Source organism: Lupinus angustifolius, chromosome LG07 (genome assembly GCF_001865875.1).
Source record: "Lupinus angustifolius cultivar Tanjil chromosome LG07, LupAngTanjil_v1.0, whole genome shotgun sequence".
Classification (NCBI taxonomy): domain Eukaryota; kingdom Viridiplantae; phylum Streptophyta; class Magnoliopsida; order Fabales; family Fabaceae; genus Lupinus; species Lupinus angustifolius.
The window spans coordinates 16,872,897-16,899,620 of record NC_032015.1 but is presented as its reverse complement, the minus strand read 5'-3'; the positions used below and the strand labels follow the sequence as shown (position 1 = coordinate 16,899,620).

Below are 26,724 nucleotides of genomic sequence, written 5' to 3'. Positions count from 1 at the left end.
GAGACAAAATAATGCAACAATTAGGTTGAATTTAGGTGAACTCTCTAAAAACACGTTCCCAAAATGATTGGCCAAATCACAATATAGAACCCCGCCAACCTGCATTTAAAAGTCTTAAATTTGGTAATAACCACTACTAGGTAGATGTACCAAAGTTAAACCATGCATATAAAAAACCAATTAATAAGACCAAGTTCAAATCCAATTTTAAGTTACAAATGTGGCTCACTAGGAAAATCAAGTAAAATCAAGTAACTTCATTTGAATATTTACACTAAAACTCAAATTTGAATATTTACACTAAAACTTGAGTTCGAACATCAAATAAGAAGAAGTTTTGTATTAAGTTTAATCGATTTAAACTGTCTGGTTGGATGAGGTGATTCCATATATAATTTATAACTTTTATTTATAAATATAGTTATATATAAATACAAAATTTTATAAAATTAATAATTATGTATAATAATATTGAAATAACATATCTTTATCTTTTTTTGACCGAAGTAAAACAAAATATTAGAGTAATGTTCTATTTTTCTAAAATTTTAAGTGTATCGTTCAGTAACTTCTGGGTTATTTCAGTTCAACGAGTTTAACAGAGTTGAACCAGAATTTTTCTAATTTAAAATAATCCAATCTCTCATTTAATTAAAATTATAGATTGAAGTCATTTTCAACTCCAATTAGCAGTCGAATTGGTCGGACCACCTTTCCTGTTATCTGCTCAAACATACCATTTCGTTATTTGTGTGAATAAATTGTTTCGTTCGTTTCATTTTAAAATAGGAGATATTAAAAGAAATAAGATATAAATATACTTTAATTTAATAAGTAGACGATGTATATCGATCCGCTATGCCAAATTTTGGTTAGAGGGATGGAATAATGGTAACATGGTTTTGCTTGAGCATTCTCTTATAATATCACATTTTGGGTACATAACAAATTTAGTGTGGTACTTAAGTTATGAGACTCTCTTATCAAATAAATTAGTATTTTAGATTAGACTTTTCTTATATGCTTAAGTCATAACAATTGATGTTTTTATTAAGAGTTTATATCACAAAAATAACTACCTATAAATTTGGTTAAGGTATATTAACAAATATTGATAAGGGAGAAGATGCCTCAAAAGAGAAAGGACTACCATCACTACAATATTAATAGAGTGAAAGTCATTGTAAATATCAACCCTTATAGAGAGACCAGCAATGTTAGGAGTCTCAAATTAAGTAACATAACAAATTTAACAGTACTTAAACCATGATATTTTTCACCTAATAGATTAATATTTTAGGTTAAACTCTCTTTATATACTTAAGTGGTTACACATTCTCATTTCTTACTCAAACTTCAAATATTTTAGGTTTAGACTTGAAAATATATGGCATGTGAAGTTCTGCATTCTAGATTTTAATGACTAGGGTAGTTTTGGCTTACTAGCTATATTTTTATTTAGAGAATAATATATCTCCTTATATAAGGAGATAATTTATCTCATCTAGCCAGTAAAAATGTGACATGTGTGCTATTTTGTTTATTTTTAAAAATATTTTTATAGAAAATGATGAAACATGACACATGTCATGATTTCACTGGCAGGAGGAGATAATTTATCTCCTTATACAATGAGATACTCCATTCTCTTTTATTTATCTTGGTTCAATAAAGGTTGTATAATTATACATTTAACTCATTTCATACTTATTGGTGTTGTCATACAATTGTCAAAAATACTTATTTGGGGTGTGTTTTATAGCGTTAACAGATATAATAATTATTACATGATGCTATTTACATTTAATATTTCATTTACAAAAAATAAATGTAAAATAAAGATCATAAATAATATGTTACTAGGGACTGTAAGTTGAATATATTCGTGATAAATATTCTAATGTACAAGGGAGTGGGATAAATACAATCATATAACTCACTAATTATCTTAGTTCACATGGAAAATACATTTCATATTGAGTTTAAAATCTATGTATTGACAGTGTAAAGATTTTTACATTGTTAGCACATCATTCACCGTTAATTTATATTATCAATAGTGATTAACAAATCAATGGTGAATGATTTACTGACAGTATAAAAACCACTTACATTGTTTATATATATTAAATTCTTTTATATTTGGAATAAATCTTACCGTGTATACCTTAGGTATTAATTTGTTAGGTTACTTCTAGTATTAGTAATTTCTTAAACCTTGTATGGAGGGGCATGTTATAGAAGTAAGTCATATACTTTTTTTCAATTGGTTTTGAAATAAAAGTTTAACATATTATGTTATGCTTTAATAGGTTTAATCCTACCTAGGAAATTTATCAACAAAAGATACAATATAATATAAAATAAATAAAAAATACATAAAACCAAATCAACTTTACAAAATATATAGGACGATCATAATTATATATACAATGAGTATAAATTTATAATTCATATGATTTAAAATCAATTCAAAATTGTGAATCACCTTAGGTTCAATTCAATTGGATTACATCACCCTTTGTAAAATTATGTAATTAAAGATGAAAGGTGGAATAAAATGAAGATTAATTCCACGTCAAATACAAATCTAGATGATATGTGAACAAGAAGAAATTCAAATTCGATTAAGTTATTGAGGTATATAAGATCATGAAAAACTTCTTTTGTTTTAAACACTTATTAATCATTACTCCTAATATAGCAGAATAAAATATTGCATGGATATATACAACTTTGTATTGAAATTAAATTAGGACTGGTTCAATATCAAAATCTATAGTTCAATTCATGCTATTATTTTATTGATAGGTTATCCATGTGACCGTTGATTATGAAAAATAACATCAATCATCCATGACAGGAACTATTGAAAGAAAAAAAGTATATTAATTTTGTGCACACTGTTATATATACTAATATTAATTATATTAAAATAGCACAATATAAATATTACCATATAAAATAATTAAATAATACCGTTTCTTTCATTTAGTAGGTCTGCTAAATGACCTATAACATAACTTATTAAACTTAAGAAGAAATGTATTTACCGATTATTAGTGTATTAGTTGATTATCACTATATTATTTATCATTTATGTTTAATTATTATTGAACTTTTTCAAAAAAGTAATACAAATAAATGATAAATAATATGCTGATTATATATAAATTTTTACATTGATATTGCTTAATATGTTTTTTAATAAAAAGCTTAGTAACATATGTTTACGTATGACATGATATATTATTGGTAGCTTGTTTTCATCTCTACTTACACATAGGTAGTATGGGTAATTAGGGCTGCCCTGCCTACCCTACCCATGTTTACATAATGTCCGCTAAAATTAGGGCGGGCATAGATATGTCCGTTTTTAAATAGGGTGTGAAATATCATGCATTGTCTGCTCTAAACATGGGCAGGGCGGATATGCAGGTAGCCCTAAATTAAAAAAAAAACTAAAAATAATCTAATACATAGAACATTGTAAGATATTATATATTGTCTCTTATTTTTTTATTTCACATATGAAACATTGTAATATTCATGTAATCATAGTTGAGATTACATGGATGCACAACATGACAAGGTGATTAAAAACACAACACATTTGTTTTGCATAAATCAGACATGTAGTTAATTGGTAAGATATTATATTTTGGAAAATTGCTACATTGTACATGAATGATAAGAACATGAATTACTCTTGCCATACTTGACCTATCAAAATTCTTATTGTAGTATTCATTGATGCCATGGGTCGCCTTGCCCGCACGTTTGAAATGTCGGTTGACGAAAAGAACATGTTGGACGAACATCTTAGGGCAGATGGATACATTTTTCATGCCTTGCCAGCCCAAAACATGCGGTCGAGCCCATGAGCATGGCCCGAATTGCCATTGATACATGTAGGTGGTTTGATATATACTTCACATTTTATTTAAAAAAATAACCACACTTACTTAAATCAGCGTATACTTTCACTTTTTTTATATATATTTTATGAGAGTAGAAAGTTGATGTAAACCCTCATAGGGATGCCTTTGATACCAATTGCAAGAGATCTAAGGTTCTATGACTAGGACCAAAGCTAAATCAGGACCACTTAAGGTCTTAAAAGACTCAATTGATCCTGAAGATTACATGAAGGAAGAGCATTTATGTCCTTACATTACTTTCTAACTTAGGATTGTTTTTATTTGCATTGACTTCAATAAATGAGAGTTCATTCTCATACTTTTTCATGTAAACTAATCTTAAGATGCATCTAAATTATTGGACTCATAGATTGTTTTTTTTTAAGAATCATTTCTAATTTACAATTTTAAGGCTTCTCATTTTCAATTATTTCCAACAATATTATTTCCCATCTAATTTTATGTTATTTAATGGGTACTGGTTAGTTTTTATTCAATTCTAGTAAAAAGATTAACTAAATATCATTTTTAGTCAATATTTTTTCTAGTACTATTAATAGTATCTATCCCCTCACCATATTATAAGTAAAGAACTAATCATTTTTAGAATGTGTGACTGTTACTCCCAACAAATATTATTTTTAGGAACCAAATTCTTAATTTTTTAGTCATTTTCAAAATCTAACTTGACTTTACACATCTAAACCAAAAGTTTAAATAAATTGAACTTATAATAGATCAAAATCAATAATTTATAAATATTTAGACATGACAAGTGAGTATAAAGAATGAATGTGGAAATTAAAATACCATGTAAAATTTAAAGTGTAATATCTAAGTATGTAGATTTATATACAATTGGTTCGTTATCTATTACTTATTTATATTACATATATTTAAAAGTCAATAATAATTAAATATAAATAGTGAATAATGTAGCAAAAATTTAAAAAATCCTACCATTTTAGTGTATAAATCTTTTTTCCTAAAATTTAAATGTTTTAAATATATATTTTTCATATCCAAATGTATTAGTTCCTAAACTTTTTTATTAGTTTTAGTTCTTACATTTTATGAATAGTTTATAATAAATCACCATCATTAGTTTAAGATGGAAAATGATGAAGTACAATGTCTCATCTACCATGTGTCTCGTATGCCATCTATCTAACTTATGTGTTTTAATTTTAGTCCCTATAAATTAAATTTTTTTAATTTTGCCCTCGATAAATAATTAGCTTTGATTTTACTCTAATTTTTGTAATTGAATATACTAATAATTGAAATATTTTTTGTTGTTAATATAAACATTGACACAGATTTTAAATGAAATAAAGATATTTTAAATGGATACCCATAACATGAGAAATATATGAAATAATAACTAAAATAGTAAAAATAATAAATAAATTTCTCAATGAATAAATAATGCTTCATTTACGTTCCAACCAAAATATTAAAGTAGAATATGTGAACTCATGTCCTCAAAACGTATTAAATACAACCATTGAAAGCATGTACACAAACAAAATAATAGCAAGAAACAACATATACCAAAATTAGTATACAAAGACTATATATAATTTATATAAATTAAAACCAAAACTACTAAAATTATATGTATAAAAATCAAAATATAAAGTTAAATGAATAATGTGGCGAGACACATAATATTACTCCACTATCTACATATTCAACAGAAACCAATTATAAAATGCTCAAAATTTTTACAAGTACTTAAATCTAAATATAAAACACAAAAAATAAAAATAAAATTTACTAGTACTAAAATCATAGTTAAGCAAAATTGAATTTATGATTGAATATTTTATTTATGATGCATTAAGTGTCAACATCATTCATTGATGGTATGGGGGAACAAGAGCTCATCATTGTTATTTGATGTATGCGTACCTTCAAATACTTGTAATTGAAACTTGTAAAAACAAGTCTCTTCATAATACCATTACTCCAAAGCTATATTTTCTAGGGAACAATATTATTAGTACAAAAAGATTGTAAAAAGTAATAATTTTATTCCTACTTTTTAAAAATAAGTGAGAAAAAACATAATTTCTAATACATGATAGCAAATATTTACAACTTGTCTTATCTACTAATTAATTGGATGAAGCTTGGCAACTAAGATCTTTACTCTTATATCATGACAACAATTATATTCCCTTGTAAATTGATGTAAACTTTTCTAGGGCAGCCTTTGATTCCAAGGGTAAGAGATCTCATGAAGGTCCTATGACTAAGGCCAAAGCTAAACCAGGACCATTTAAGGTTTCAAAAGACTCAATTGACACTGGAGATTACATGAAGGAAGAGCATTTATGTACTTAGGTTACTTTTTATCTTAGGTTATTTTCATTTGCTTTAATTCAAATAAATGAGATTGCATTCTCATATAGTCTTAAGTTCATTTTCATTCAAGTATTTTAGTATTTAATTCATGTAATATGGGTTGGGATTTATTTGTAACATGGTCCATATTCGTGACCAAGTAGTTCACCTAGGTTCAAGGGTAAGCTAGTCACGGCTAGGACAAGGCAGCATGGCTAGACCAAAGTATCATTGGCATGACTACAACATTTGGACAAGCAACTCATGTCCAAATCGTGAAGAGAAGGCTGAACTCAAAGAGATAAGGCTTTAACTTAGAGATAAAGGGCGACTCCTTGCAAATTAAATGGAAGGTGATCACAATCGGAAGATTGGCATGAAAATAGGAGAAGATAAATGATTTATGCACATGACATAAATCATTAAACCTGGTCAAAAGCCTTAGGGATGATACAACTATAATCAAGGAATTTAGATTTGTGGAGTTGTTTTCCTACTTGCTTAAAGATAAATTCGGTTGCTCAAAGATAGATAGGATTTGGCAAAGAACTTGGTCAATATCTTATCTTCTCCAAAACTGTAACTACTCAACAAATCAGCCAAACAAACTCAAGCCAAGGACTCACTCATAACTCATCCACACTAAACCAAGGCCGAGCTCACTCAAAGACCAAGGCAACCACTCCGGTTGCACCATTTACATGTTTTAATTAGGTATTTTATTTCAGAGTTGTTTTAGCCTAAGTTTAATTAGGAATTTAAATCTTTTGCTTTCAAATTAAATTAGGTTTAGACTTAGTTTATTTTTCTATTCAGTCAAGGAAACTTCACCCATTTATATTTAATTGATGATCAATAAAAGTTAAGTTTAATTTTGGATAAATTTTGTGTGTTTTTAGTTGAGCAAGTTCTCCTAAAATCCTAGGCTGGCCGTGGCCACCACCCTCTTGTTCTTATCAAGCATCCTTGCTTGTGGCGGACTTTCATAGCTTATCAAGCAGCCCTTGCTTGTGGCGCTTCCCCCTTTCATTCTTTTCCATCTTCTTCAACAAATACTTATTCAATTCTGCCCACAACACCCCATACACATCCAACCGAGACACTTAACCTAAAACTCCTTCCTAACCGAAATGATCAAGTCTAAATCACATACCCAACCTTGACCTAAACTCATACAACCCAAACAATCCTCGTGCCTAACCTAAATCCAACAAACCGAGGCCTAACCTAAACATAAAAATCCTACACTACAACTTCACCCAAACAACCAGAAGACCTACCCAACCTTGACCTAAACTCATACAACCCAAACAGCCCTCATACCTAACCTAAATCCAACAAACCGAGGCATAACCTAAACACAAAAATCCTACACTACAACTTCACCCAAACAACCACGAGACCTACAAACCAAGATCTTTCACTCAAATCCCTCCAACCCTACAACACCCTCCCAAACCAAGGTCATAGCCCATTAACCCATACACAAATCCTAACCTATATAACCCTCTAAACCGAGCCTATATCCTACCAAAAACCCCAACTTTCATACTAAATCGAGTCCATTCATTAACACATCTAAGTTCAAGCTAAAACGATCATAATTCTAAGGCAACCCCCTTTAGGTTGTCATCAAAAGCATTTATTGAAGGGGACTCCTAATATAATTATTCTTTACACAATATGTAATTGAGGAAGCCTTATGTATTTTGGTGGCATATTTTGTAAGAAAACATTGTTAAATTTGGGTTGTTAAATCCATTTTTGATAGTGAACATGTTATGAATGATATATGACTAGGGAAGCAAATTTGTTAGTTTGACATAAGGATCTCATTATGGAACATATAATCTGTTTTTAAAGGTGTTTTATTCTATGTCCTAAGTCAATTAGATATTGCCATATAAATTAAAAGAAAACTTTAAAAGTAAAAATTAACATTTTTATATTATTTCTTAAAATCTAATTGATCCAAGACAAAGAACGAGAAACTTAGGGATGGCAATGGACGCGGGGGCACCGGTAGTACTTTCCTGTGCCCAAACCCGCAATATTTGCGAGTTTCCGTGCGGGTAGCGAGTATTTATGAATACCCAACGAATTTTTAATTTTAATTATATATTTATATAATTTGTAATAATCAATATGTAAAAATAATTGTTACATTAATAATATGATATTTATATGATAAATTTATTATCATAGTCAAATATGTGTAATAATCTTAAAATAATAATAAATATATATATAAATTTAACTAAAAACTAAATATATAAATTTGCGGGTACTCGCAGGGCGGGTATCACAAAACCCGCTCCCACCCATAAGCTATTATTGCGGGTACCCGTTGCAGGTATTTCCACGAGTACCTACGGATCGAGTTCTTTTGTCATCCATAGAAAAACTCTTATAATAACAAATGATTTTGGTCCCTCCATATGAATATGAAATTGATTGTTAATAGTCCATAATTGGTATCTCAGACTATTGTATGCCAATATAATTCCCCCCATAGGGATTTAGATAATTAAGTTTTATAGGAAATTGACATCCAAACTTGACGGAAAATGACATTCACACTTGATGTTACCAATTCTAAATTGGGTTTATAAATTATAGAAGTCATTGTATAAACTCAAACAAACATGCTAAACTCAACAATTTTCATATCAAATCTGACTATGTTAAATGAAAAGATGATCATTTATTGTTTATCAAATTTACTTATTATGCTTCACTAACATTTTCGTCTATTTAGATAATTTGGTTTTGATAGGGAATGCTATTTCAGAAGTCAATAATATGAAGCATTTGTTGGATGTTCAATTCAATATTCAATTTTTTCTTAGACATGGATATGATCAAAGTAAGTGGGATATTCATTCCTTATATAATATCCTCATTTGTAATGTCTAAATCTTAAAATTAAGAGACATAGAATAACACAATGCATGAAATCTCTTCCACATAAAAAAAAAGTTGTGCTAGGTCTTATGATAAGGCTTAGGTTACACCATATATTTATTAGGGTCTTTTTAGTCTATGTTAGATTCTTTTCTATTCATTAAAACTTATCAGCTTTAAACATCATGTTAGAATAATGATATTTTAAAAAAAAATATTCATACAATATAACAAAAGTATAAACAAATCCCCAATAAATAAATATTTTATGACACATATTATTTTTAATAGATGAGAATCCATAAGATAAAAGCATTTTTCTTCCTTATTTAATATCAACCATTGTATATGAAATTGATAAATTATGTCACGATTATTCTTGGCTACCAACAAGATGTTAGTTTAATAGTATATAATTATCTAAATTTTTAGAATGACTAAAAAATTAATAATTCGATTCTTGTGAATAATACTTATTAAGAAAGACAATTATTAAAAAAAATTAATTTCTTACCAAAATATGAGATATACCTTGTTACAACTAAAAAAAGAAAAATTGGTTCATTCGATAGTTCTAACAAAAGACGTTGGTTCAAGTGGTATATGTTTGATTCCCCTTAAGCAAAGTTTTCGGGTTCAAATCTCGTGGATTGAAAAAATATCTGCTGGAAGAGTTAGTTACACATAATTGAGGATCTCAGACAAGATTATTTTCGTGCCAGAATATATACGTGGAAACCAACAAAAAAAATATAAGAAAACGGTCCAATCCTGCGCCTTCATTCTACCGCCACAACAGCAATCCAACGTTCACAATCACAAGCCGCCAAAAGTCACAACATAACTGGACCCCACCAAAAACATCAATTCTTTGGGACCCACAAAATTTAAATTTCAAAAACACCATTGTCTCAAAAAAATACCAAAACGGTGCGAATAATAATAGTAGTAATAATCTCTTGTCTCTTTCTTTCTCTGAAGTGTGGACCTTATTTTCTTCAAATTCAAAACCCATAATTCACTTTCTTCAATTCCTGTTATACGTCGTCGTTTTCAGCTTCACCCTTAGAATCTAGGGTTTCACTGAAGAAGAAAAAGATGACTACTATGGAGAGCTTAATTGGTTTGGTGAATCGAATTCAGAGAGCTTGTACTGTGCTTGGTGACTATGGAGGTGCTGATAACAATACTTTCTCTTCTCTTTGGGAAGCTCTTCCTTCTGTTGCTGTTGTTGGTGGCCAGGTTCATTTTTTCTTTCATTTTGCTCTATCGATTTTGTGAAACTGGTGTTTTTGATTTGTGTAACTTTGTTTTTCTTCTTCTTAGAAGTTAGAAGTGATTAGTTTGATTGAAAAATAATACATGTGAAGCTTGCATGTTATTTGTTTTGTCTTTTAATGGACAGCAGAAGCTGAATTCAGCTTCTAAAAAAAGCACTTTAGCAAAAATCACTTTTTCTATTTGGGAAATTTGAGCTGAATTTGATACAGTGTTAAGTTTTGGAGAGAATATATTTTGATATAGATTATTGCATGTGCGTTTGAATTGTTGAAATTGTGGGTGGAGGAAAATAAAAAAAGGAACCTTTGGAAATGGCCAAATGAGTATTTTTGTTGAAGGACATGGGTCTGAATTTTTGTTACATGTTTTTTTCCTTCCTATTTTGTGGAGCAGAGTTCGGGAAAGTCTTCAGTTTTGGAGAGCATTGTTGGACGTGATTTTCTGCCTAGAGGATCAGGTTGGTGTTTTTCTTTTCTTTTATCTGTCCACTTTTTTATTGAGAAAAAAGATATATACACTAACAATGTTGCATTATCCATCATCCACCATTTCAGTAATAATGAAGGTTGAACGACGTATTGACTATGTATAAATCTTTACTTTTTGTTAGTGCATAGATATTACATTCTTTTTATTTCCAATTATATCATTATTATGAGTTTTAGTATTTATGCCCACAATGTGTATAAGTTTAACATTTATGTGTTAAATATTATTGAATTTTACATAAAATTAATACAAATGAATGATAAATATGTATCGGGCTTTTTGGCTAAGGTTTGAATGATCTACAGGAATTGTTACAAGGCGTCCATTGGTGTTGCAGCTTCATAAGATTGAAAGTGGGGCACAAGAATATGCCGAGTTTCTTCACATGCCAAGAAGAAAGTTCACTGATTTTTGTATGTAGTCACCCAGCTTAAAAATATTGTTTTCCTAGTTGCTCATATAAGAATAAAGAATTGTATGGTTTTTCCCTATGTAAAACTTTCAAGTACTTTATTTTTGTCATCATTATCCATTGATTCATAATTGAATAACAATTTATCATATGATAATTAAAAAACGGCCTAAGTAGTTTTACTGGTAGAATGGTTTTGCCTGCAATTGATTTTTCTTATTTTAACACAGTTTTTTACAATCTGGTTTTCTTGTTGCAGCTTTGGTCCGCGCAGAAATTCAAGATGAGACTGATCGAATAACTGGGAAGACAAAGCAAATATCTCCTATTCCAATTCATCTTAGCATCTATTCTCCAAATGGTGCACTTTAATGATTATAATTTATAGTTTTGAAGCAGTTTCAAATATATGTTTAGTTTGACTAAAACATTTTTATGAATATATATTTTTCTATTAGTAAATAAAAAAAAGTAGGGGGAGGAGGTTGTCCAATCCATGGTCAGAGTATTCTACAAGCCTCAATGATGTTTTTTACAGTGGTTTACAAAAAAAATTAATTTGTAGAAAATTATAGTTATTGCATCAGTAGTACTGAACTACTGTTGAGTATCCTATTCATGTTGTTCAGAGACAGTATCTCTGTTTCTCCATTTTCACTTAAATCCTATAGTATCTAAGATTTGGTGACAATAAACTGATTAGTTTAAAACCAGATTTGTATTGGACTTTTGGAATTGCTCTTCACAGCTAATTAAATCAAAGCTAGTTTTATACGTTTAAAGTAATTACCAAAGGTATAATAAGATTTTAAAGTCAGCGCCATCGTACCTATTTATCTTTTTCAGAGGTCGGTACACACTTACAAAAATTATTCTCAAAGAAAAAGATATCCAATATCACAGTTTTCCAAAACCTGATATAGGAGTCATTTTTCATCCTGAAAACAAGGTAAGGAAAAAGAATACCCCGGCAAAGGCAAGCTTACCAATGACTTGAATAAGTGGGCATAGATTGCTGGTGTAGCAGCCTGACCATTTTGATTTATTCTATCTGGAAAATAAATGAATGTGCTACTCATCTCCACATATCCCATTATTTATGGAATTCCTACTACCACAGGTCCTAAATTTAGTACCTCTCCACTGTCGCTCAATATCTAGGTAGTTGCATTTATTTCTTTCACTACTTACTGATGATGGTACTACTGAATATTTCTATGAACTTGAGGTATTTCAGGTTATATGGAAATCACTAGTCAACCAATATTGTTTCAATTTTTTTGGTTGATTTATAATTTTACCATTTTCAAACTGAGTGTATTTAACTTTGGATTCCTTCAAAGTAGTATTATATGACACAGAATAAAAATAGGAGTATAACTGTAATTTGAAGCTATATGCTTATCATATTTCTTGTGTTTTGCATCTAAACTTCTTGACTTTCTCCCTTTTGTCACAGTTGTCAACCTAACCTTAATTGATTTGCCGGGTTTGACCAAAGTTGCTGTAGGTATGCATTGTATTTAGTTGCTACTTGCAAATCAAATGTTTGGATAACATTGCATTTTTATATAGTAGTCATTAACAACCGTGTCTATCATTTTCAGAGGGACAGCCTGAGAATATTGTTCAAGAAATTGAAACAATGGTTCGATCTTTTGTTGAGAAGGTAAAAGGAAGTATATCCCTTATATGCAGTGAATATATATATAAACATATCTTTGGTGTGGTTGCAATAAGTTTGTCTTATCTTTTTATCCCAATTGAATTACAGAAATTTTGGATGTATATAACTTATCTTAGGATCATCTGTGGTTATTTATGTTTATGGATCTGAACAACTTCTGTTGTCAAGTGATTAAGAAAACAAGACCTATTATGTACCCAAAGATATATCATATATGTAAAATTGAGAAAGCTATTTTGTGACTTACTTGAATATGTAACAAATAATATTATTTTGTTAACTTTCTGATTTGTTTTAGATCACAAGACTAGGCATACACAAGTTATTTACGATGCTCTATTTGTTTAACATCACCAACTCTATTGTTTCAGCTCTATTATATCTTCTTGACTACTTGGACATTGCCCTACTTTCTTTGTAATGAGATATTAGATTAGAGTAGGATGTCTTTTCTCTTAATTTCTTCTAAAGCTTCTGTTTGCATAATTTTATTGGATGATATGCCATAATTTCATTTTTTTACATAACTTTCTTTTATACATATAGTGTTTGATTGCCATTATATACTATCTGTTTCTGAATAACATCCTTTGTCCATGTTTTTGGTGGTCATGGCTCGATAACATTTTATTCCCTTCTTGGAGCATTTTTGAATTATAGATTAGTTTACCTGGTTCATTTTCTTTAACCAATTTCTCTACCTTTACAGCCTAATTGCATCATACTAGCAATATCTCCAGCCAATCAAGACATAGCGACTTCTGATGCTATTAAAATTTCCAGGGAAGTGGATCCCGAAGGTACTTCTAACTGTTTCTTGGAATGGCCAATTATTGCCTTTGCTTGTGTGATAGGTTTGCACTCAAATCCTTCTCTGTAAATTTGGCTAGGTGAAAGGACATTTGGGGTGTTGACAAAGCTAGATTTGATGGACAAAGGAACTAATGCATTGGAGGTAACCCCTCTCCCATCTAAGTTTTTATACTTATTCCTTTAGATTTCCTTATGTTGGGAATGTGACTGTAAAATTATGTAACTGCTTTGTTCTCTTACTCAACTTTTATTCCCTCAAGGTCCTTGAAGGAAGATCTTATCGTCTGCAACATCCTTGGGTTGGTATAGTAAATCGTTCTCAAGCAGATATCAATAAAAACATTGATATGATTGTGGCTAGACACAAGGAGCGTGAGTACTTTGCAAGCAGTCCTGATTATGGGCACTTGGCTAATAAAATGGGTTCAGAGTACCTTGCAAAACTTCTCTCACAGGTTCGCTTTTTAAAATATATTTTCTCTGTCTTCTTTTATGAGCTAGGGTATAATTTTAATCCTGTGAGCTTATTTTGTAGCACTTGGAGTCAGTAATTCGGGCACGGATACCTAGCATTACATCTTTAATAAACAAAAGTGTTGAGGAACTTGAATCAGAGATGGAGCATCTTGGGAGACCTATTGCCCTTGATGCTGGGGTGAGTAATTGATATTTGTGATGGTTTGTTGAAATAATAATTTCTTTCTATAACATAATGTTCCAAATATTTGTTGAATGCTGATTTCTATTTTAGGCTCAACTCTATACCATCCTAGAACTTTGTCGAGCATTTGAGCGAATATTCAAGGAGCATTTAGATGGAGGGTAAAATATTTTCTTTTCCAATAAAATTTGTTTGTAGTTTTATTTCTTTTCACATTTGTCTGCCCTGAAATATCTCATAGGTTGTTTATATGATATTTTTCATTTTTATTCTTAGGCGGCCAGGGGGAGATAGGATATATAATGTCTTTGACAATCAGCTTCCTGCTGCTTTACGAAAGCTTCCATTTGAACGACATCTTTCTCTCCAGAATGTAAGGAAAGTGGTGTCAGAGGCTGATGGGTATCAGCCTCACTTAATTGCCCCTGAGCAAGGTTACCGGCGCCTGATTGAGGGGTCTCTCAATTACTTTAGAGGCCCAGCTGAAGCTTCAGTAGATGCTGTAAGCAGTGTTGTTTGTACTCTGGTTTTTACTTCTTATATTAGCATTAAAAGCATTAACCTAGATGTTCTTGATTTTTATGTAGGTTCACTTTGTATTAAAAGAACTTGTGAGGAAATCTATAGCTGAAACTCAGGTAAAAATCAGGAAGTATATTTTATAGTTGCCTAGTTCACGAAGTGCTAGAATAGTCAATAAAAAAATATTACTATGTGATTGAGCAGGAACTGAAGCGATTCCCAACTTTTCAAGCGTTACTAGCCACAGCTTCAAATGAGGCTTTGGAAAGGTTTCGTGAAGAGGGTAGGACAACAACTCTGCGGCTTGTAGATATGGAATCTTCTTATCTCACTGTGGATTTCTTCCGGAGACTTCCTCAAGAAGTGGAGAAAACTGCAAATCCCGCTCCCTCAAATGTTGATCGATATGCAGAGGGTCATTTCAGGAGAATTGGATCAAATGTATTATCCTATGTAGGGTTGGTGTCTGACACTCTTCGAAACACCATTCCAAAGGCTGTGGTTTATTGTCAGGTCAGACAAGCAAAACAGTATTTGCTGAGCCATTTCTACACAGAAATAGGGAAGAAAGAGGTATACACTATGCACTCTCTTACTATCATTTATAAAACCTAACCTCACAAGCAAAATATTTTTGCTAATTTCTAGACGCAAATAGTGAAGGAAGAGTAACCTACTCTCTTCCTCTGGTTACTTTGCATATATAATCAGTTGATGTGGATCCTAACAGAATATAACCAAGAGCCTTGTTTTTTCTAAACTCCCAACTTGTGTCAATTTTTTTTCTTCACAAGTACAAATACGTTTGGATCATCGGATGTTACGAGATATGGTAATGACATACACCAGAACCTAGTCTGTCATCTTATGTGTATCTGTCTTTCATGATGAACTGATCCTCCTTTAGTTTCAATATATCCTCGTTCATAAGGCTTAATACCTTTGTTATTGTTCGTATAGGGTAAGCAGCTATCGATAATGTTAGACGAAGACCCTGCATTGATGGAGAGGAGACAACAGTGTGCCAAAAGGCTTGAACTATATAAAGCAGCAAGGGATGAAATTGATTCTGTTTCTTGGGCACGATGATGAGCTTCGCTGCTATCTGAATGTCTTCCTCGGACTTGTTCTTCACTGTAACCGATAATAGCTATTGATTATGGGTTGACTGCACCCAGATGTAATGTACATATTTATTATTATATTTATTTTGAGACATTCTATACATTTCTTGATTGTAGGTGTGATGTACATGCATGATACATACAAACCACAATCTTGGCTATGATATGTAAAATTAATTTGTAGTGCTTGTTCTGTGTTCTCTTATTCTGCATTCTCTTATTTTTGGGGGTTACATTTTTAGTACAATTTTGAGTTCCATTCTTTTGACATGAGTTTATGAGTACAAGGCTGATCAATCAAACTAGTGCAGGCCTAATTTTGACAAAGTGGTTGGTAAAGAGAAGACATTCAGAGCCAATAAACACTCATCTGAGAAGATAAGGTCACTACTGGCATGGTTGAATGTTATAATAGCTGATCCTTCAAAAGTTTTTGGTTTTAATGATGTCATGGGTATCCAACATAAGAAGTTGCAGAAATAGGAAGAGAAGAGAATCATCAACTTTCCAAGAAAGATCCCTTTTAATAGCTTGGTTCAATCCATCATGTTTGTGACTTTGTGTACAACAATTTCTGAAGGAATTTCTGTAGTTTAAATCTTACTTGTAGCTTTATTTGTAGATTATCTTGGTTAATCTAAAGTTATTAGCTTCCAAAAAGAGATGATCCATTTCAAGTTATTGAGATTATCAATGGCTACTTGTAAGATTGATCTTTTAGTAACAGAAAAGTATAATTTGAATGCTACTTAATGACAATGTTACCTATATTTCTCTCTTTTAATGAATCCCTTTTTGATGTCTTGACAAATAATACAATTCAAACTTCAAGAATCAATTTATACATCACCTTTTGTTTAGACCTGTATAATACTTTTTATGTTTAGAACTTAGAAGTGTATAATGCTTTTTAGGTTAAGTTTAATATTTATGTACCGCCAATATAAAGATATATACACAGCCAACTCACTTAATACTATCCGCTCAATTGGTTTGGCTTGATTATGATTAAGTTTGAATAGGGTCAGGTGTCATTGAGTCCATGGTTGGATTTGGGTTCATATTTAGACTATTTAGGGGTAGGGATAAATATGACGTGACATGTTCTATGTTCATTCTGTTTGTATGTGTTTCTATTCGATTGTGTATAAATGAATGACATCTATTTGGTCGAAATTATAACCGGTTCTCTAATTTTTTCATCATTTCATATGTCAAATATCATATTTATAATAATAATTAATATTAAGAAGATTTTATCTAATAGTGGTATGCATCATATTTAATCGGGTCTAAGATCGACTTCAGACTCATAGTCTAATTAGTCAACATTTAGGATCTAATTAGCTCGGATCTACGGTCAGGTTTAAAAATTATACGACCAATATCTAGGATCGGGTAATGGACAAATCTCACATAACCTCTGTAATCAGTATATCAGACCTTATTCATATTGGAATGATGACTCACTTTTTCAATAGAACCGTGTCCAATATCTAAGTTAGGTTGCAGAGTTGGTGGCTCGAATATTTTGGTTTCCTATATGTATCATTGCAGTGGAGGCAATCCTATCCGAGCCGGAAATATCCACATGTACGTGAATGAACATTTTTTCCATCCACAAGACTCGAACGTGAGACCTTGCTTAAGGAAAATCAAGCATGTACCACTTGAACCAACGCCCGTCGGGGGCTCAGATATTTTAATATAAATAATATATTAGTATTTAATAACGACTTTTAGATTATATGTATATTATTAATGTAATGTTATAATTAAATAAATAAACTCAGTAAATTACTCATTATTTTTATTAACATTATTTACCAAATATATTTAAATTCCAAAATATTAAATTATATAAAATTCAGTTGATTTTTGTTTTGATATTTGTGAAAAATCTATTATCCTTAGGGCAAATACTAGTTTATAAATTTATAAAATAAAAATCAAGTCTCACCTATGTGGGCCGCAACTATCTTCTTCTTGAAACATATCCTAAGCCTTAAACCTTAAATACAATAACAAAACAGAACACGAGTTTCAGAACACAAACTTGTTCAATCTCCAAACTGAGAAGAACCATAACAATGAAACTTCCTTCTACCCTTTTCCTCAAAGCTCATATTCCTTCTACCACTTTACTCTTCTCATCTTCCAAAGGTTCATTTTCTTCATCATATTCCATTCACCTTTCTTCACTTCATTTTCACTTCAATTAACTACTTTTTCATTGACACAATGCAGGTAAATCCAATGCAAAAATGCTTCCTTTTATCTGCTTCTGTAAGATGATTCAAAGCAGTTCTTATGAAGTTGCTAATGGAAGCTATCATCCAACTTTGCTGCAAGAAAAAGAAAATAATATAGTGGTATGTATTAGTTTCTTAACTTTCATTTACCCTATAATAATCTTGAAGCATTTGGGTTAACCACTCTATTTTCACTCATAAAAATGGTCATAGGGAGTATTAATGGATTTGGATTTTTTTGGGTATTACCGGGGTATCCCCTCATTCTACGGGTAAAGAAATAATCCCTTTCGGGATTAGTAGTTGTCCCCCAACAAGTGTAGCTCATAGGAATCGAACTCTTCACCTTTTAGTCTTTCTGGGATCTAAGGGGACCTTACTTACACTACTAGACCAATGAGTTGTTGGTATTTGGATTTAATATGCCTTGTTAAGTTATTATTTATAATTCATTTTTACTTCTCTACTTTTAAAGTCTCAATGGAAAAAGGGGTGAGACATTTATTTTTCTATATTCACACATAAGATTAACATGAATATATAGTTTCAAAGTGAAGAACATATAAATCATTAATCCATCAATGTGTGTTATTGCTGCTTACTCAAAATATGAAGCTTGGAACTTTGGAAGAAGCTTTTAGGAAATTTGGTGAACAATGAATAAGTGTCATTGATATTGCATACTTTAAAAGGGCGGCCTAGTGCACGAGCCTCCCACCTAGTGGGATCTAGAGAGAGTAGATGTATCCAGCCTTAAGCCCACAAGCAGTTTTGTCATGTGAGGAGGAAAGCAATTGAGGCCCCACTGAGAAGACCGAAGAACTTTCGGAGAAAGTGAAACCATTAGAAAAGACCGCACTCTAAATGAATTGATTGAAACTTTGATAGGTCCCATGGTGTCATTTGATCCGTCTGGTTGACCTCACCTAATGTTTTAAGACTTGGTTGTTGTTGTCGTCTTTTTCTTTTTTGTCTTCCCTCCTTTCTTGTTTTTATATGATTAGGAGATCAATAAAGGGGGTAAGTGTTGTGGTAGATGGACGTTATACTAAATAGAAAGGGGTCAATAGAGAAATTTGACAATGAAGAGCCAAAGAAGCAGTATATATGATTGTTCTAGGAAAATATGGGATTATAATGAGAAATCCATGCAGCGGAGATGCTTGACGTAGAATTTGTGTGCAAACAAAAATAGAGTATCCCTCTCTTTTGCTATCATGGTTTTTCAGAGTTCTTGTTTGGAAGTTTATGAAATTAAGTGTTAATGATAAAAAGGGCGGCCCAGCGGACGAAGTTCCCACCTAGTGGGATCTGGGGAGGGTAGATGTATGCAGCCTTACCCCACAAGCAGAGAGGCTGTTTCCAGGACTTGAACCCATGACTTCATGGTCACTAAGCAACAACCTTACCTTTGCGTCAAGCTCAACCTCTTGGAATGATCCGTGATAATATTCTAAATGGGACAATGGAGTGCAATTCCTAAAGGTCACAAAGATTAAGGTTATGTATAGAATAATACTTATGCTTACAAATAGTTAGAGCACATGGTTAACTAAAGGGGCATCATCTATATTAGCAATATGTCATGGTTAGTTTATCTATGTTAGTCATTTCAAGCTTTCTGCTCATGTGTTACATTTGCTATGAAATTTTGTTCTGATGGAGGGCAATTGAATTGCCATTTACTTTTACTTTCAAGGATGCTGCTGCATTTTCACAGCTTCTGTTTTTACTTCTAATCTACTTTGGTTTGTTTATTTTTTTAATTTATCTGTTATACATATAGTCAGATCGAAAAGTGTAATGTGTTTATCTTGCAGATAGTTTTTTTCTTTTAATTTCGACAATCTATATTTTTTTAAATATGCAATTTTGTTACACCCTTTTATGAGTGTTTTTGCGGCATTTTAAGAATGATCTACAACTGGTTACTATCAAAATATTCAAATTGTAGGAAAAAGCATCTAGAAAAATTGAATCTATTGGAGCATTTCAGAAGTTGCCTATAGTGATGCCATCTATTGACATTCTTGGATCAGCACTAAAAAAGGCAAGGAGGGTTTCTGCAACAAAAGGTTGTTGAATGCAATTATGTTCTTTAGTTCCATATTGGCATTTGTTTACTTCTTAAAACCTTTTCATTGACATTAATTTCTAGTTTGCACAAACTGTAGGAATTTCCAATATTGCGAAAAGAGAGAAAAACAAGGGCGCAAAGCAACTTGATGCATTGATGAAAGTATGTTTCTAACTTCTCAATGTGTCATGCTTCGAGAAAATGTCTATTTTAGCTTCGATTTTTTTATTTTATATTAAGAGATTGTAGCGATTGTTAACATTATGCCTATTGTCAGGAACTTGCTGTTCCCTTGAGGACATATGTGGAGAATTTCCCGAAGAAAACATATCTACATCCTTATGAAAGTTCTCTTATTGAGTTGACTCTTGGAGATGGATACTACGAGAAGGTATATGAGTATAATTGCATTGCAGAGCTGAGAATGTGTTTCTCAATTTCCACTGCCACATTCCTTTAGATATTTGTAGTATTATAATTGTAATTATCATTCTAAAAAGGTTGCTAAAAGATATTCTTGTTCTATGGCTGTAGTCATTTACTTGTCCTCTTAGACGTTTTCTAATTGCGGATTTAAAATCGTTTAACAGGTGCTAGGAAAGGTAGATGCTTTACGGAAGAGGGTAGTATCCGTTGGAAAGGAACATGCTTCAATTTGTGCTAAGGTTTATTCAGTAATTTACGTCTTGCTTTTGAAGAGATCTGTATATGATTTTTATGGTCTCTACTGTTTCATCCTTAAAACAAGAAACATTGCCCTTGTCAGTTTTCGCATGATCTATCAGTATTTTTTGTGCTGAAAATGAATTCTGTCAGATGGATTTCTATATATCCCTGTACACAACCATCTTATTGCTTTTGGTGATTTCTTTTGGCATCCTTGCTTTCTTAACATGGTTAATATCGTTTCAACATGTGACAGTCTACGTCTAAGCGAGAAGCAGAGGAACGACTCGTTGAGGTAAGTTGTGTATCTTATGTGGAACATCGGTTTAATTTTTTTTGAAGCTTTCCCTCCATGCCATAATGTTACGTGCAGGGTCTTAAGAAAATTGAAGAGATTTTTGCGCAAGAACGAAAAGTTGTTGATGATTTGTTAGTAATAGCCAAGGTATTCTTCATTTTTGACATATAAAATCCTGTGTTATTATTCAATGGAACTGGTTTATGTAGCATATGACTATTCATTTATATAAGATAAATGACCATGTCAAGGCATGATAATGGGGCCATTGTGCTATATACTCTATTAAAATGCATAAAGTTTGGAGGCCATAAACATAATATTTTGGAATATATAATTTTACTTGACATTGTTGAAGAATAGGTGTGATAGTTTTATTTGTTTATATACCTCCATAATACAAGTAATACACAGATCAGTGTTCACACTTTGGTCGGCATTTGAAGCTTAAATTTTTGTTTTCAGTATTCTCTAACTCGCCATTTCAGTTTAAGTTTTATCATGTAGCTGACAACTTATAAATTTACAGACTCTGAGGGCAATGCCTGTAGTTGATTTAGAAACCTCAACACTCTGCCTTGTTGGTGCTCCTAATGTCGGCAAATCTTCTTTGGTCCATGTACTCTCTACTGGCAAGCCTGAGGTATGCAGTCAATTTTTTGAAAAGTTCTTTGTTGCAATCCTTCTTACATATGCCGTTTTTATTTTTGGCTTTTGAGAAAACTGGTGTTGAATTGAGTAAATGATCTTGCAAAGGTAACCAGTCCGAACTTCCGTTAAATTCTACTTCATTTCAGGCGTCACTCTCAAGTTCTTTCTTATGGGTTTCCGAAGACATTTAGTAGGCCTATGTTAATATCAATAAGAATGCAATTAACCTCTATCGACCAGCTATACTAAAAGATTGCATTAAAGAATACAAGCTATAACAAAGGATGCTTAATTACCGAAACTAAATCAAAGGAACTGACTTCTAAAACACGTACAATGAACCCTGGACATATGCTAATTATATGCACGCTTCCAAAATTCTTTTATACACCGATTTGTGCTACCATCCTGGGATATATAAGCCACTATGTGTGGCAACTCCTTAGAAAACTTTGAATAACCATGCTACTGAAGAATCTCCTATACATGTGTGATGCTCCAGCATTTCGAAGTTTTTTTTCTTTATTGTGGTTCAGCATTATCATTTTCAACAGTAGTGAATTTTTAAGGGCTAGTGCATGGGTTGACCTGTCCTACCTTTTCTTTGAGGAAGGAAAACCCTTGGGACTTAGACATAGATGTACTTCTTTCTGGAAAAAGTTAATTATGGTCGAAGACGAGAAGTAGATGCTTTAAAAAGGGCAATAACTTCCCAATTTGGAATATACTATGCTAGAATTTTTTTTAGTTTGGAATAACCTGAACCTCTATTTTTATTTTAGTTTGTATGGAATATACTATGCTCGAATTGTTTTTAGCACGGTAGGAGTTAAAATATATATTCCTAGTTACAGCAATCAACAAATCAATTACCCTCCTTCAAGAACTTTCTGTATTTTGCTTCAGGCTTATATAGAACTACTTAGTCACTGAAGTTTATAGATTCTCTACCAGCCATATAATCTTTTTCTCATCCTTTCTGCATAACATTTCAGATTTGTAACTATCCCTTCACGACAAGAGGAATTCTTATGGGTCATATTGTTTTCAACTACCAGAAGTTTCAGGTTGACAATTTTCTCCCGAGTTGTTATTTGCTTTGTCCTTTCTTAGTTACTTATGCGGCAGTCGTAATTATCTACCTGGCATGACTGTAGGTAACAGATACTCCAGGATTGCTAAAGAGGCATGATGGTAATTAACACTTCAGTTGTTTTTATTTCTATTTTATAATAAATTCCATCTGATTCTTGCTAATGCACTTTTAACATAACCTTTTCCTAAATTTGTAACATGTTTTCCTGGTTTGGATATTTAGACGACAGGAATAATTTGGAAAAGCTGACCCTTGCCGTACTTTCTCATCTACCAACAGCAGTTTTATATGTTCATGACCTCACTGGGGAGTGTGGCACCTCGCCTTCTGAGCAGGTGTGCTTCTACGATATCTGAAATGTTACTGTTAGAATATATGAAAGTATCTCACAATATTTTAAATTATCTTATAGGATATCGAGAGAATGTCTCACTCTCATATAGTCATATTATCATCGATTATACTTTAGATTAGTTTAGAATCTTCTAAGATCTCGTAGGAGTCTAATATTAGTAAAATAGAGGTTAGTATTATGTTTTTGTAATACATCATATCATTTACAGTAGTATGGACACAATTTTACTAGTTTGGGTATTCCTTTTCCTACCTCTACGTAAAACACTATTATTTCAACATGTCATCAGAGTCGTGATATCCACCTTGAGGGAACTTTAGGCTTGTAATTCTTATGTCGCTTTTTTTCCAGTTGTCACTTTCTTTCCAACTTGTTTTTAGTCGTTGTTGTCATCCCACTTTCAAAGTATGTCGTTTCCGCTAATGCTTTATTCTTCCTTCCATCCTCCCTCTTCAGCATGTCAATTTTCTGTTTTTAGCAGCAACCAATTGGTCTGGTTCTAGTCAGTTGCTCCTCCTGTTTGCATTTTGTCCATTTTGGGCAAGTGAGTTCAAGTTTTGCTGAGATTTTGGTGGCATGTCCCACATTCCATGATGTTTTCCGGCATCGTTTGGATGCTAGTGTTATAGATCGTCGGGTTCAATGTTCCTTTTTATGCCTGCACACCAAGTGTTTGATGTTTTGCTTCTTGTGTTGCTTAAAGTTTTTCTTGATGTTGTCCTGTTTACATGTTAAACTAAGGTGGTTTATGGTTTATGGATGGCTAAGGTGGTTTATGGTTTATGGATGGCTAAGCGTTGTGTACTTCTATCCATAGTGGTTAAGCTTTATATTGCTCGTACATAAGTTCCTTCAAGTGGTTGAAGTATTAGTCATGGCTTGCTCCAAATCAGTATTGAATTATATGCTTGTCTAGAGTGCATGCTCCTTCTGAATAAGATGCCAGATTGCTGGTGAAGAGCTTTCAATTGTGTTTTTGAATTAAGTGCTTGTTGATTCTATTGTATACTCTTAGGTCAGTCACCATTTGGTAATCTACTGTAATTACTTCCATTGAAAGTTCCTTGGTTTTAGCTTTTAAAAAATCTTGAACAATTGTAGTATTTTGTGTTTTGATGAGGTATTCAGTTGATGATGATTGGTTATGCAGTTTTCAATATACAAAGAAATCAGAGAAAGGTTTACTGGACATCTATGGCTTGATGTTGTGTCCAAATCTGATCTGATGAAGTCATCTCCCGTGGTCTATGCAACAGATGAACCTTCCGAACAAGTTGATCTAGAGAAGTACCGGAAATCAGGTCCTGATGGAGCTATTAATGTATCAGTGAAAACAGAAGAAGGACTAGATGAGGTGAGAATCTGTTTTAAATTTACATATTTTTACTAGAATATTGAATAATTTGGTCATGTGTAAGAGTAAGTGAAGTAGTAGATTTCAAATAACTTCCTGCAATTGATTTCAGTAGTTTCATAATGACTACGTCGATGTTGGCTTATTAAACGCATTGTTCTTCACAGCTCAACTCGTGCAACAAGAAAATTGCGGTGAATAGAAATAATTACTGTAAAAGGATAGGTAGAGTTGAGTCACCTTACATAGAGTAGTGTTTCTTAGTGTGTCTTTCAGTAGGACTTTGATTATTTACATTTTGACCAAAAAATAAGATAATCTAAACACTCACTCATTCTGTGTGAAGGAAGTGATTGTTTGAAGCATAAGAGAAAATGAGCCATAAAGCATACTAGCCTACTCTACCAAATCAAATAGATGTAAAACATTCAGTCACAAATAAATTTCATGATACTTTCCACATGCAATATTTGGAAGGAAAGGATATTTAGAAATTGGAATCATTTGTTTATAAAATCTTTCAGTTCCTGTCTGTTCATTTTTTTCTCCAATTCTGTTTCCTAGTAGTGAAACATGCTTCCTTATTAATATTTTCTGCAGAGGTACTATGATATATGTGCTTATTTATACTTATAATTAGGTCAAGTATTAGTACAAGCCAAAGTCCACTAATACAATAAGACACTGTTATTGCTTCCCAAATTAGAAGATTAGTAATAGTAAATATAATGGAAGTAGGAAACAGTTCCTAAGATATCATGAAGTGTTCTAACATTAATTAAAACTTGGTGCTCAAGGCAATAGAGATGAGAAAATAAGACCATTTTGCTTTCATGAACTCTAATAAATTGAAGGGTTGTGAATGAATAATGATAATTAAATAGAGAAATGGAGACAGTGGATAATGAATATTCTTGAGTAAATTTTGTTTCAGTTTTAGAAAACTCTAATATTTGAAGCACCAAATATATTGGACCAGCCTTACATTTTTCTACTGATATATATATATATATTTTTCTTTTTGAGCAATGTGTTGTATAAGCATAATGATTTGAGTTTTCTTGTGGCCAAAGCTATTAACTAACAACATTTGTTGCTCTTATTCTGTAGCTGAAGCATAGAGTGCATGAGCTCCTTAATTTGCAGATGGCTAAGATAATAACTATAGACGACGACAACGACAACAACAACAAACAAGAGAAGTAAAAGGTACAACATTCTTGGGTTTCATCAAACTTGTGAAGAAACTTCATGTTAAAGTATGAATGTTGAGATCTTCACAAGCCTGAGTATCTCTTTGGCCACACTTCAAAAAGGAAATTAAGCAAAAGCTTGATTGAATGGTCTTCACTACTGCCCTGTAATTTGAGGGGTCAGAAGCTGAACATTGAATCTTCCATGAAGGTGGTTGTTGGTTTTTTTGAGTGGAGTATTCTTCTTCTGACCAATATTGGACCTTGAAGAAACAATATATGCTTGTTTCTTGGCCCTCAAACTTTCTAGTGTATCTAACCCTGACATAAAATTTGTTGTAACCATGATTATCTCAAATCCATTGTTCAGAAATGATTTCTTTGCTTTAAGGATTTATTGTTAATCCTTGTGCCATTGCTTGTCAATTTCTAGGCAAAATAGTATGAATATATATATATATATATATATATATTAGATATAGTAAGTAAATGACGAGAAAAACTTGTATGGGGACACATGTAACACGTCACATTTGGAGACAACCACATTTTATGATTTTTGATGTTATCATTTAAGATTAAATTTAATTAGAATTAAAATATTAATGTGTTGTCAAAAT

At 31.9% G+C, this 26,724-nt stretch overlaps 2 protein-coding genes across 2 annotated transcripts; both read left to right on the top strand.

Moving 5' to 3' along the window:
* Positions 10,118–16,365, top strand: LOC109352492 (dynamin-related protein 1E-like). The gene is made up of 15 exons (XM_019594493.1): positions 10,118–10,415; positions 10,848–10,911; positions 11,249–11,356; positions 11,615–11,716; positions 12,815–12,865; positions 12,963–13,024; positions 13,752–13,842; positions 13,933–13,997; positions 14,116–14,310; positions 14,391–14,510; positions 14,607–14,677; positions 14,793–15,018; positions 15,104–15,154; positions 15,243–15,611; positions 15,999–16,365. Exons 1-15 carry the CDS (start codon positions 10,272–10,274, stop codon positions 16,125–16,127), a joined length of 1,848 nt encoding a protein of 615 aa, XP_019450038.1. The 5' UTR covers positions 10,118–10,271; the 3' UTR covers positions 16,128–16,365.
* LOC109352491 (nucleolar GTP-binding protein 1) lies at positions 18,215–26,494 on the top strand. Its single transcript, XM_019594492.1, has 14 exons — positions 18,215–18,325; positions 18,410–18,534; positions 20,369–20,489; positions 20,589–20,653; positions 20,769–20,882; positions 21,082–21,156; positions 21,414–21,452; positions 21,531–21,602; positions 21,985–22,098; positions 23,102–23,173; positions 23,264–23,300; positions 23,425–23,537; positions 24,708–24,911; positions 26,022–26,494. Exons 1-14 carry the CDS (start codon positions 18,253–18,255, stop codon positions 26,115–26,117), a joined length of 1,320 nt encoding a protein of 439 aa, XP_019450037.1. The 5' UTR covers positions 18,215–18,252; the 3' UTR covers positions 26,118–26,494.

Excerpts from the sequence above, each read along its gene's own strand:
- LOC109352491 (XM_019594492.1), top strand. The coding sequence starts at position 18,253 with ATGAAACTTCCTTCTACCCTTTTCCTCAAAGCTCATATTCCTTCTACC. Across the intron at positions 18,326-18,409 it reads ACTCTTCTCATCTTCCAAAG|GTAAATCCAATGCAAAAATG; the intron begins GTTCATTTTCTT and ends GACACAATGCAG. Across the intron at positions 20,490-20,588 it reads GAGGGTTTCTGCAACAAAAG|GAATTTCCAATATTGCGAAA; the intron begins GTTGTTGAATGC and ends CACAAACTGTAG.
- LOC109352492 (XM_019594493.1), top strand. The coding sequence starts at position 10,272 with ATGACTACTATGGAGAGCTTAATTGGTTTGGTGAATCGAATTCAGAGA. Across the intron at positions 12,866-12,962 it reads TTTGACCAAAGTTGCTGTAG|AGGGACAGCCTGAGAATATT; the intron begins GTATGCATTGTA and ends TATCATTTTCAG. Across the intron at positions 15,155-15,242 it reads AATCTATAGCTGAAACTCAG|GAACTGAAGCGATTCCCAAC; the intron begins GTAAAAATCAGG and ends GTGATTGAGCAG.